Genomic DNA, 12,633 nt, shown 5'->3' on the forward strand with positions numbered 1-12,633 from the left:
TTGTGACCTCAGACCATTTCTTTGTGCCCCTCAGCACCTTTTATGAAGTATTCAGCCATGTTTGCACAGCACCACAGACACTGCTTGGGAGTTTACGTGGCCTGCGGCCCACAACACTGACGTGAGGGCATTTAGCAAGCCCTGCTCTGTCCATTGAACACCAGAGGAAGGAAGGAAAGAAACTGTGTCAGGATGCAACTATTCCTGCATTTCTGTCATCAGCTGCCAGGCCATTGACATCTGAGACAGTTGTAACCTTGCTTGTGCATGGAGTTGGCATGGACCTGGTAGTGGACAAGCTGCCCATCCCTTCCTCCCACACACTCTCATCCACACACAGGTGATGCTTTGCCCCATGCCCTCCTGTTTTGCTTTAGGCAGCATAAGTGGCTCCTCCTGTGCTGCCCCATGCCCTGTGGGAACATGTTCAGTGCCTTTCACTGTAGATAAAGCCCTGCATTCCCTGAGAGTGGGCTGCTGACAGCAAGCCCCTGTGCCTCACTGTGCACAGAGGCCCTCAGGAAAGGCCTTCTCCAGCAACACTCGTGGCCTGTGCTGACATGACAACAGAAGTGTACTGGGGTGAAAAGATGGTGCCAAGGAGAGCAGAGGACATCTGTGGCACGTGATGAGAAAGACCCTTGTGCCATGGGGCATTGGAGCCTGTGGGCACACGTCAGTGCTGACTGTGAGTTAGGGAGGTCTGGCAGGGGACTGTACTTGTGGATTTTCTGGGACAGGGGTGTGAGTAAAAGGAGCCCTAGAAGAAAAGATAGATGTTGCACATATAAAACACATGTAAGCTTTTGTTCTTAAGGCACAAGTCCTTCCTCTCATTGCTGAGATGGCTGGAGGGGGTCCTGTGTCCTGGCTGCACAGGAGAGTTTCTCTTCTGGCACATCCGTGGCCTGGGAACAGCAACAACAGCCCCAGTGGGCCCGATGAGCCTCCCCTGGGGTCTCCCTTTCACCCTCTTCCCTTTCACCCAGGGCTCCGTTTAAGGTCTGTGCTGAGCCCTCAGGTCTTTCTTCAGCTTTGTGACAGGACTGTGTTGATGTCTGCCTATGGGCCCCTTTGGTCCAGCCCCTGTTGCCCTCTGCTTTCCTGGCCTGTCCTCAGGGCTGTCTGGCTCTGATGGCCCTGGTCAGCATTTAGTGGGCTCCATATAGTCAGGTTCCCATCCCTGGATGTGCTTCTGCCCTGTGGGCTTGATGTCAGTCCATGATCATGAACCTGACGGTTGAGCTGGTCTCTGGGCTGTGTTTGTCTCCTGTCTCAGCATTTTCCTTGCTGAGGTAGCGTGAAACGGGGTCATTGCTTGTGAGGCTGCAGCTCTCCTCACCTTGTAATCATGCTCAACTTCTGGATCTCATCTTGCAGGCTACTGCTGGTTCTCACTGAGCCCTGACAGTATTTCCATTTGGGTCAACTTTTACTGTCATCAGCAGGTTAATGTAGAGCAGTTTCTGCACTCTTCATCACCCTAAATGAGGGATTTGGCCTTGGCCTCTGTGATTTAAGTTGCCTGTCTCTGGTGGAGTGCCAGCCTAGTAATGGAAGGAGTTCTGTTCAGCCTTTGTGCCAAGGACCCAGCTGGGGTGTCAAAGGTGTGGCTGGTGCCCCAATCAGGGCTTTAATTCTCCCTGAGGACATACAGCTCTTCTTTTGGCCCAGAAAACTCTGTGTGTGTCTTGTCAGTATGCAGAGACAAAGCAGGAATGAAGGAATGGCCCATGGGAAGGAGATGTATTTGATCCAGAGCATGTGCCTGTGTTGGGAGATGGATTTCAACTCATTTAAACTTGAGTGGTGAGTTGGTATCTGCTGTGGCAGAGGGATGCTCTCCACTCTGAAACACATCTGTGCTCACGACTGATGCCTGACACAGCCTGAGCTGGTGGATAGAGAAACCTGAAAATGTGACTGGTTTTTAACACAGGTCCTGTGTTTGAAGTCCAGCCTTTCATGACAGGCTTGGAAGGAAATGATGGCCCAAATGTTAGGACAAAACCCCAAAGGAAGCATTGAGAAGCTGAGGCTGGCCTCACCTGGGGAGATGTGCAATCTTCTTCTCTTGCCTTCATCTCTTTCCTTCCCTTTTGTTTCATTTTCCTTGGAAATGTTTTGGTCTCTAATTCTGTCAGTTGAAAGGAGCCTGTGTGGCTGAATGGGCATGTCAGGAACAGGGAAATGAAAAGGCAGCGTTGCAGGGAACAGAAGCAGCGTTTCAATTTCTTTAATTGTGTTGCTTTGCATGCAAGATGAGCTTGTTGTCAAACACATTCAGTGTGCAATGAGTGCCCCTGGGCACATATAGCCCTGGGCAGTCTGGTCTCAGTATAAAAGGCAGTCCTACAGCAGGCTCCCTCATCCACTTCTCTTGCCTTCTCCTCCTTGGTGAACAAGGTGAGCTGCAACCAGCTTTGCTTCACTCTCCTCTTTCTCTTGTACTTTTCTTGTTCTCTTATATTAGTGTTAAAGCCTTGCTCCTTGATCCTGAGCCCAGCATCTCTGTTCCCCTTCTTCTTACTGAGAGGAGGTGGCAGAAAGACTCGGGCTCTCTTTACAGGGAAACTCTGTATGTGGGGCTCCTAATCCTCTCTTCGTCTCTATAAAATCTGCTCCCAGCCTGTGCCTTTCCCTGTGCCAGGCAGGCTGTGAGGATTCCCCTGACACGCTGCCTGTGCTCTCCCTGCCCTCTCTGCCAGGTGCTCGTCCATCCCTCAGCCATGTCCTGCTACGATCTGTGCCGTCCCTGTGGGCCAACCCCGCTTGCCAACAGCTGCAACGAGCCCTGTGTCAGGCAGTGCCAGGACTCGCGGGTGGTGATCCAGCCCTCTCCCGTGGTGGTGACCCTGCCCGGCCCCATCCTCAGCTCCTTCCCGCAGAACACCGCCGTGGGCTCCTCCACCTCCGCTGCTGTTGGCAGCATCCTGAGTGAGGAGGGAGTGCCCATCAACTCTGGAGGCTTCAGCCTTGGTGGCCTTGCTGGCCTCGGTGGCCGCTACTGTGGCAGGAGGAGCCTGCCCTGCTAAAGCCAGGCCTGCCGTGCAGTGAGTGCCTCGACCAGGAAGCTCAAAGCCATGTGCCGGACTGAGGACGCAGCTGCTGGCCAGCCTTTGCAGATGGCTGCAGCCCCCTGGTGCCCTCCTGCCAAGCAGGGAGGGAAGCGAGGGGCCAGCCTGTGCTGGCTGGGATCCCAGCCAGCTGATGTCTTCTGCTTCTCTGCTTTCTTCTGCATGTGACGAGTGCCTGTTGTCTGCTGCTGTCCTGTGCCACGGGCTCATCCTGAAGCAAGTGGGGAGGGGCCCTGCTCGTCCCCCTCTGTGCATCTGTGTGGGAGGCAGACGTGTGTCCCACTGCTGTGAAGAGGTGGCTGACTGTCAGCTGGCCTTGTAGCAGCCTGGGCCGAGTCCCTTCCAGCATGCACTGCTTATTTCCTCTCTTTATACCAAATAAAGTTCATGTTGCATTGTAGTTTCGGTCTCCTGGTGTTTGTTCACTCCTGGGATGCCCAGCAAAGCTGTTCAAGGGTAAATCAAATTTTCAGGATGTTAAAAGGGTGGTGAGAAAGGGCCAGTATTGCACCTGCCTCATGCCTACAGAAGCTGGTCACCCTCAAGGGCTGTGGTCATTGGAAGAGCCATGGGGTTCGAGGGGTGTATGGTATTGTCTGAGTATGCCAAGGGTGGCCAGGAGCTCCCCACAGGACAATTGCCACACAAACATGGTTGGATATTGGTTTCCAGTTGGTAAGACAAGGCATTTATATGCTTGGGGGCATTTCTTTGCAGTCTGACACCCATCTTCCCAGACTCTGATTGTTTGTGACCTCCTGCAGTGTGTCCTTGCCCGTCCCTCTTCCAAGCACTTCTTTCAAAACCTGCAACTTCTTTCACTCATGTGAAAGCGACAGATAGTCTTGGGGACATATATTGGATGCTCTGCAAAGTTTCGTAAGGGAACAGGAAAAGTCTCTTTAGACCCACCAGAACATTTGCCTGATCCAAAGCTTTAAGTGCTGCAGACTCCTCCTCTGTATGTCACTGCATCCTGATGTGGAGTGAGTCTGGAGCAGATGTGCAGCAAATCCTCCAGACACCTCCTTCCCCGGGTGCTGTGCCTGGAGAGGTCCCAAGCAGTGGTTCTTTAATCCCTGCAAGCGGTCTGCAGCTTGGTCACAATGAGGGAGCAGTACTGCACCAGCTCTGTTCTGGCTCCCTTCTTCCCATGTAGACAACTTGGTCCTGCTGCTCTGATCCCACTTGAGGCAGAGCAGGAGTCATCTCTCATGCTGTGCTCTTCCCATGACTGTCCTTGCAAGGACTCATGGACCTGCCTGCTGCTGAGCAGAGTTGGGTGTCCTGTGGAAATCCTGCCAAGTTCTTGGTCATGTCAGGTGTGGCAACAGTCTTGATGCCCAAAGTAGAAGCCCTGGCAAAGACATGGGCAGGAATAAGGATGTGTAACGATTGGCCAGCACATGCCTTGGTCTCAGAGATACCTCCAACTCTATGGGAGAACTCCTGAAAAGAATATTGGAAAGACAGTGGCCTTAATTCTTAACCTCTGATTGTCTGCTGCTTAAGACAGGTTGGGATGAAGAAGAAAGATGAGAATGGAGGCAGAGAAAATTCTGCTGAGATCAAAGACTGAAATTAGTGAGAATGTCTCAAACCCAAGATGAGAAGTCCCTTGACTAAAAAGGAGTTGCCTAATACAATGTGAGTGAGCACAGCATGAGTGTGCAGGACTGATGATGCCGGCCCATGCCATCAATGTCTAGGCTGAAGCCTCTGGGTTATGAGCAGACATGCCCCATTCAGCAGGAAACAAAGTGAGGCCCTGGAGGGCTGGGGAATGGCATCATCTGCTGAAGTGGGACAGTCCTTATGGCCAGCTGCAGCATCTGACTGTGCTGAGGTGTCATTTCCCTTGGAAATGTTCTGGACTCCAATGCTGTCAGTTGAAAGGAGCCTGTGAGGCTGAGTGGGCATGTCAGGAACAGGGAAATGAAAAGGCAGCGTTGCAGGGAACAGAAGCAGCGTCTCAATTTCTTTAATTGTGTTGCTTTGCATAGATGAGCTTGTTGGTAAACACATTACAGACACAAAGAGTGCCTCTGGGCCTTGGGCAGTCTGGTCTCAGTATAAAAGGCAGTCTTACAGCAGGCTCCCTCATCCACTTCTCTTGCCTTCTCCTCCTTGGTGAACAAGGTGAGCTGCAACCAGCTTTGCTTCACTCTCCTCTTTCTCTTGTACTTTTCTTGTTCTCTTACATTAGTGTTAAAGCCTTGCTCCTTGATCCTGAGCCCAGCATCTCTGTTCCCCTTCTTCTTACTGAGAGGAGGTGGCAGAAAGACTCGGGCTCTCTTTACAGGGAAACTCTGTATGTGGGGCTCCTAATCCTCTCTTCGTCTCTATAAAATCTGCTCCCAGCCTGTGCCTTTCCCTGTGCCAGGCAGGCTGTGAGGATTCCCCTGACACGCTGCCTGTGCTCTCCCTGCCCTCTCTGCCAGGTGCTCGTCCATCCCTCAGCCATGTCCTGCTACGATCTGTGCCGTCCCTGTGGGCCAACCCCGCTTGCCAACAGCTGCAACGAGCCCTGTGTCAGGCAGTGCCAGGACTCGCGGGTGGTGATCCAGCCCTCTCCCGTGGTGGTGACCCTGCCCGGCCCCATCCTCAGCTCCTTCCCGCAGAACACCGCCGTGGGCTCCTCCACCTCCGCTGCTGTTGGCAGCATCCTGAGTGAGGAGGGAGTGCCCATCAACTCTGGAGGCTTCAGCCTTGGTGGCCTTGCTGGCCTCGGTGGCCGCTACTGTGGCAGGAGGAGCCTGCCCTGCTAAAGCCAGGCCTGCCGTGCAGTGAGTGCCTCGACCAGGAAGCCCAAAGCCATGTGCCGGACTGAGGACGCAGCTGCTGGCCAGCCTTTGCAGATGGCTGCAGCCCCCTGGTGCCCTCCTGCCAAGCAGGGAGGGAAGCGAGGGGCCAGCCTGTGCTGGCTGGGATCCCAGCCAGCTGATGTCTTCTGCTTCTCTGCTTTCTTCTGCACGTGACGAGTGCCTGTTGTCTGCTGCTGTCCTGTGCCACGGGCTCATCCTGAAGCAAGTGGGGAGGGGCCCTGCTCGTCCCCCTCTGTGCATCTGTGTGGGAGGCAGACGTGTGTCCCATTGCTGTGAGAGGTGGCTGACTGTCAGCTGGCCTTGTAGCAGCCTGGGCCGAGTCCCTTCCAGCATGCACTGCTTATTTCCTCTCTTTATACCCAATAAAGTTCATGTTGCATTGTAGTTTCAGTCTCCTGGTGTTTGTTCACTCCTGGGATGCCCAGTGAGGTTATTCAGGGGGAATTGAATGCCATACAGGGCAGAAGCCAGTTTTAAGGGATTTGATGGACCAGTATTTCCTTGGGAGATTGAAGAGCATGTTCTACTGAGTAGTTCACCTGCATGAGACCATCATTTGCCTGTGATACTGTCTTTCCCAAATCACCCACATCCCTTTGGCCTGAAGTCCGTAATTGTTTCTCTCTGCAGTCCCCTGTGATACCTCCCACGGCCCCTAGATGTGTCTACTGTGTGACATATATCCAGCGAGTTGTTCCCTTCTGCCCCTGGACCATCTCTTTGTAGCACTCAGCTCCCTTTATGATGTACTCAGCAATGATGGCATGGCATCAACTTTTTCAGAGTTTACATGGTTTGCTGTGCATGACATTACAGACAAAGCATTGAGCAAGCCCTCATCTGTCCTTTGAACACCAGAGGAAGGAAGGAGACTATTTAGGTTGCAGCCAATGTATTTTTCTGCCTTGAGCTGCCAAAACACTGACGTGAGGGAGGGAATTAGATTCTATGAGTCTATGTTTTTGTCATGGAGTTGGTGTAGCTTACTCCACTGGCATACAGTGGTTGCTTCTGCCACAGCGGCTGCCCATCCCTTCCTCCCACACACTCTCATCCACACACAGGTGATGCTTTGCCCCATGCCCTCCTGTTTTGCTTTAGGCAGCATAAGTGGCTCCTCCTGTGCTGCCCCATGCCCTGTGGGAACATGTTCAGTGCCTTTCACTGTAGATAAAGCCCTGCATTCCCTGAGAGTGGGCTGCTGACAGCAAGCCCCTGTGCCTCACTGTGCACAGAGGCCCTCAGGAAAGGCCTTCTCCAGCAACACTCGTGGCCTGTGCTGACATGACAGCAGAAGTGTGCTGGGGTGAAAAGATGGTGCCAAGGAGAGCAGAGGACATCTGTGGCACGTGATGAGAAAGACCCTTGTGCCATGGGGCATTGGAGCCTGTGGGCACACGTCAGTGCTGACTGTGAGTTAGGGAGGTCTGGCAGGGGACTGTACTTGTGGATTTTCTGGGACAGGGGTGTGAGTAAAAGGAGCCCTAGAAGAAAAGATAGATGTTGCACATATAAAACACATGTAAGCTTTTGTTCTTAAGGCACAAGTCCTTCCTCTCATTGCTGAGATGGCTGGAGGGAGTCCTGTGTCCTGGCTGCACAGGAGAGTTTCTCTTCTGGCACATCCGTGGCCTGGGAACAGCAACAACAGCCCCAGTGGGCCCGATGAGCCTCCCCTGGGGTCTCCCTTTCACCCTCTTCCCTTTCACCCAGGGCTCCGTTTAAGGTCTGTGCTGAGCCCTCAGGTCTTTCTTCAGCTTTGTGACAGGACTGTGTTGATGTCTGCCTATGGGCCCCTTTGGTCCAGCCCCTGTTGCCCTCTGCTTTCCTGGCCTGTCCTCAGGGCTGTCTGGCTCTGATGGCCCTGGTCAGCATTTAGTGGGCTCCATATAGTCAGGTTCCCATCCCTGGATGTGCTTCTGCCCTGTGGGCTTGATGTCAGTCCATGATCATGAACCTGACGGTTGAGCTGGTCTCTGGGCTGTGTTTGTCTCCTGTCTCAACAGTTTCCTTGCTCAAGTGCTGTGCACTGGGACCCTTCATCTTTTCCTTCTGTGTCATTTTTCCTCAAAACATTTTGGCCTGTAATACTGTCAGTTGAAAGGAGCCTGTGTGACTGAATGGGCATGTCAGGAACAGGGAAATGAAAAGGCAGCGTTGCAGGGAACAGAAGCAATGTCCTAATTCCTTTAATTGAGATGTTTTGCATAAAAGATGACCTTGTTGGTAAATACAGTACAGACACAAAGAGTGTCTCAGGCCCTGGGGCAGTCTGGTCTCAGTATAAAAGGCAGTCCTACAGCAGGCTCCCTCATCCACTTCTCTTGCCTTCTCCTCCTTGGTGAACAAGGTGAGCTGCAACCAGCTTTGCTTCACTCTCCTCTTTCTCTTGTACTTTTCTTGTTCTCTTACATTAGTGTTAAAGCCTTGCTCCTTGATCCTGAGCCCAGCATCTCTGTTCCCCTTCTTCTTACTGAGAGGAGGTGGCAGAAAGACTCGGGCTCTCTTTACAGGGAAACTCTGTATGTGGGGCTCCTAATCCTCTCTTCGTCTCTATAAAATCTGCTCCCAGCCTGTGCCTTTCCCTGTGCCAGGCAGGCTGTGAGGATTCCCCTGACACGCTGCCTGTGCTCTCCCTGCCCTCTCTGCCAGGTGCTCGTCCATCCCTCAGCCATGTCCTGCTACGATCTGTGCCGTCCCTGTGGGCCAACCCCGCTTGCCAACAGCTGCAACGAGCCCTGTGTCAGGCAGTGCCAGGACTCGCGGGTGGTGATCCAGCCCTCTCCCGTGGTGGTGACCCTGCCCGGCCCCATCCTCAGCTCCTTCCCGCAGAACACCGCCGTGGGCTCCTCAGCATCTGCTGCTGTTGGCAGCATCCTGAGTTCTGAAGGAGTGCCCATCAACTCTGGAGGCTTCAGCCTTGGTGGCCTTGCTGGCCTCGGTGGCCGCTACTGTGGCAGGAGGAGCCTGCCCTGCTAAAGCCAGGCCTGCCGTGCAGCGAGTGCCTCGACCAGGAAGCCCAAAGCCATGTGCCGGACTGAGGATAGAGCTGTTTGCTTATGTTTCCAGATGGCTTTAACCCCCACCTCGTGCCCTCCTGCCAAGCAGGGAGGGTACTAAAGTGCTCTCTGAATCCTTGACCAAGATAAGTCTTATTCTTGAAATTCCTGCTGTTGATGACTGTTATTGCATCTGTGGTTTTGTGTTCTGCACTCAGTCGGTGTATTGCTGTGCTTCTAAAACGATCAGTGGAGGGGTTTTATTCAGGAATGAACAAAAAGTTGGAGTCTTGCTTGCTGTCTTTCAGCTGGAATGGTTTAAATGGCTTCTTTCCCTGTATAAATATGTATTTATGCCTTTTGTTTTGCCATATGCTGCTTGACTTTTTAGCATTAAACTGACGTTGCATCTGAATTTGAGTCTCATTGTGGTTTTCTTCTCTCTTTTTCATCCCCTTGGGGAGGAACGTGTCAGTACATGAAAATACATGCAGCATACCTTCTCTGTGAAAATGTGAATTGAATAGTTAGAGCAATCAGCTTGATAAGCATAATTTCATTCATGTTTACTCTCTTGTGAAGCATTGAGCAGGTTTATACATATATTTCTTGGGGATTTTTTTCCACATCTGTGGAAAATAACATCTGTGATGCTTTTGGTTGGGAGCTTTCTGATCTTCCCACATTTTTGGCATCTCTGAGAATTTGAAAGTGCATAATAAGATTTTCAGAAGAAGTATTTGGGTCTTTTTTTGGTGAGGTTCAATACTATGACATTTAGCCATGACATGCTTGGAGTGATCTTGACTCAAGGCTTCAAAGGAGAAGAGTGTTCAAACCTCACCAGAGTTTTTATTTGATGGCATCATTAGTTAATTATTATGATGGCAAATGGACATGTAGCATAAAGAGTAGAGAACTTAATTTCAAGGGCACAAAAAGTCTGGTTAAGTGACTTGTGTCCAACAACAGCATGTCCTGAAAGGTACATTCATAGTTGGGAAAGAGAAAGCTTGGGGAACTACTCTCTGCCTTAAACTCCCAAGTCTACGCTTGCTGATTTGAAAGAAAGCCTTGTCCTGGAACTAACCATCTTCACACAGCATGACATCGTGGAGGGTTTGTGCAGGACGATGCTGAAGTCTTTATTACATGTATCAATAGAGAGATGAAGAAGAATGTGAGCAGCAGTTGGAAAGCCACGTCCCCTCTGTATGTTGCAACTGGATAAATGGGTACAATAGCAATGAACAGTGTGATGTTTACAAACATATGGCTGTTGAGACATCCATTTTTTGCATGAATTAGTTCCCACATATATTTTTGGGAGTGGAACCTTTTCTTCATAACGACATCGGTTTCCTTCTGGTTTCCAGTCTGGGTTCAGCCTGGCATTGCATGAGAAGCATCCTCTACCCTTTACAAATCCTTTCAACGTCACAATTTATGGGTACCTTTAATTTCTGGTACTTTTATACCAACTCTATTAGTGTCAATATGAAATTATTCCAAGTGCAGCCTAATAAAGGCTTATTTTTTTTCCATCTCCTCAGCAATTTGTTTGCTTGTGGGTGTCTCAGGAGCACAGTCTAAAGCTCATTTACTAAATCTCATTGCGTGCAGTTCCCTGTCTGACCCACTTAGTAGCAATTGCCAGTTAACTTCTTCACCATCTTTAAATCTCCAAGGAGAGTTTAAAGCCTTTGGATGCCAACTGATAAATCAGATTGAATCAGGTCCTTCCCTAAAACAAGAGCCCTACTCTTGCTACATTACTTTATCTTTCTAATCATGTCTATAGTTCTGCATCATTGTATTTGATACCGACTGGTATAAAACTTAGATGTTATATGGGACTGGATTGTCAAGGTATAACGCCACACTGAAAGAGGAGCTCTGTCTGGGAAATATATCAGCATGAGATATATCATTCTTTCCATATTGAAACCTGTTGCTCTGCAGTATCTTAATCCACTCTTTGGTATTAAATTTATGTCTTTATTGTCACTCCAGTCTTCTGTTACTTTTCCCTTCCCCTCCTGCCTTCTTTTGAAACCTTTTCTAGGTGAAATTCATCACTGTGTTGATCATCACTACAAGGCAGAGACATGACATGAATACTACTGGGGCCAGAACATGTGTTTAGAGCTCAAGGTCAAGACTTTGCAGCTGAAATGCATATTGATTCCACACTGACTCATCATAATACCTGTCTTTCTGCATCTCTGCCAAGAAGTTGTTCTCAAGGCTAGAAGTGGTGTATGATCTAACAGTATGGCCAGGTATTTAACTCTGTCATATAATTACATTATTACAAGGAATGAAGCTTGCTAACATAGGATAAGCAGAGGACACTTGTAGGACATTAAAACCTTTAGAAGTCCTTGCAAGTAGATTGTTTTTGCTATAAGTAAGGGCTTGAGATTTAAACCTGTTTTGCAACAGTCACTGAAGCTACAAAAAGAAGAGATTTGGGGGGAAAAATGGAAGAGATTCTCATGTTGCCAAGGCTTGAGGAGTTCAGATAATCCCAGTTATATAAATTCTGTCACAGTTGGACAAATTGTCCCCAATACTAAACTGCTCCAAGTGGTTAAATTGCTCCAAGTGGTTAGATCTCCCCTCAGTCTCCTCTGCTCCAGACTAAACAGCCCCAGGTCCCGCAGCCTTTCCTCTTATGAAAGATGTTCCCGTCCCCTGATCATCTTGGTGACCCTGTGCTAGCCTCTCTCCAGCAGTTCTCTGTCCCTCTTGAGCTGAGGAGCCCAGAACTGGACACAGGACTCCAGATGAGGCCTCACCAGGGCAGAGCAGAGGGGGAGCAGAACCTCCCTTGACCTGCTGCCCACACTCTCTTGATGCATCCCAGGTTGCCATTGGCTTCTTGCCCACGAGGGCACATTGCTGGCTCAGTGTCCATGAAAACAACCCAAACTGTTCCTGATTCTGTTTCTAAAATATTATATAACCTCCAAGAAAAACTGTTTATGTCCCTAGAGGGAAGAATGAGGAAAAGTTAACGTTCCTTGACCATCTCATTTTACAGATGAGGAAAGGGAACTCCAACTCATCCCCTTCCTTTACAGAAAAGGAGAGGAGGGTTTTCTTGTGGAGAATGATTAAAATAGGTAGAGTTATAGTATTTTATGAATATTTTCCAATAAAATCATTAAAGTTGATGAAGGTGTTTGTCTTGCATTAGTTTGTGGAGTCCTTTGAGTGATCTTGACTCACACGCCTCCAAATGAGGTTATTAGCCAGCTGACGCTGAGATCTTGTCATGTACCTTGAACATTAGGCAGCAAGAAACTTTGCATATTCAAGCCATTAGTGAAAAGCTGTCCTGAGCTTTGAAGCCCTTTGTTCTTCTGAAGACCAAGACCAGCCTGTGTATAAAGACACTCTTCATTTAGAGTTAATTCCTATCTCCTGATGACGGACGGTGGTGTTATGGAAAGACCTGATTCTGGCTTTTTGCATACTTTCCATCTGGAGAAGTATTTCCAGAAGGTTGGAGTACAGGCAGGACAGGCCACTGCAGGCTGCAGAGGTGACACAAGTCCTGTGATGATAAATGTGCCGTAGAACTGCTGTAGTTTGGCTCAGGCACAGCACTGCCTCTAAGAACTGGTACTAAAAAGCAACCTTTGACGTGCACGTTCGTACTTAATGTGACGTGAAATTTGCTGCACATGCCACTGACTCACTGGGATTTCAGGCAGAATAATGATG

At 49.9% G+C, this 12,633-nt stretch overlaps 1 protein-coding gene and 2 pseudogenes across 1 annotated transcript; all 3 read left to right on the forward strand.

Annotated features, from left to right (window-relative positions):
- The first annotated feature begins 278 nt into the window (after nt 1–278).
- LOC133628289 (feather beta keratin-like) lies at nt 279–3,035 on the forward strand (annotated as a pseudogene).
- A 1,648-nt stretch (nt 3,036–4,683) lies between these two features.
- Nucleotides 4,684–5,845, forward strand: LOC133628290 (feather beta keratin-like; annotated as a pseudogene).
- A 2,730-nt stretch (nt 5,846–8,575) lies between these two features.
- LOC133628330 (feather beta keratin-like) lies at nt 8,576–8,881 on the forward strand. Its single transcript, XM_062016239.1, has one exon. It carries the CDS (start codon nt 8,576–8,578, stop codon nt 8,879–8,881), a length of 306 nt encoding a protein of 101 aa, XP_061872223.1.
- The last annotated feature ends 3,752 nt before the right edge of the window (nt 8,882–12,633 follow it).

This window comes from Colius striatus, chromosome 29, assembly GCF_028858725.1.
Source record: "Colius striatus isolate bColStr4 chromosome 29, bColStr4.1.hap1, whole genome shotgun sequence".
Taxonomy (NCBI): domain Eukaryota; kingdom Metazoa; phylum Chordata; class Aves; order Coliiformes; family Coliidae; genus Colius; species Colius striatus.

Coding starts and splice junctions, on each gene's coding strand:
- LOC133628330 (XM_062016239.1), top strand. CDS start 8,576: ATGTCCTGCTACGATCTGTGCCGTCCCTGTGGGCCAACCCCGCTTGCC.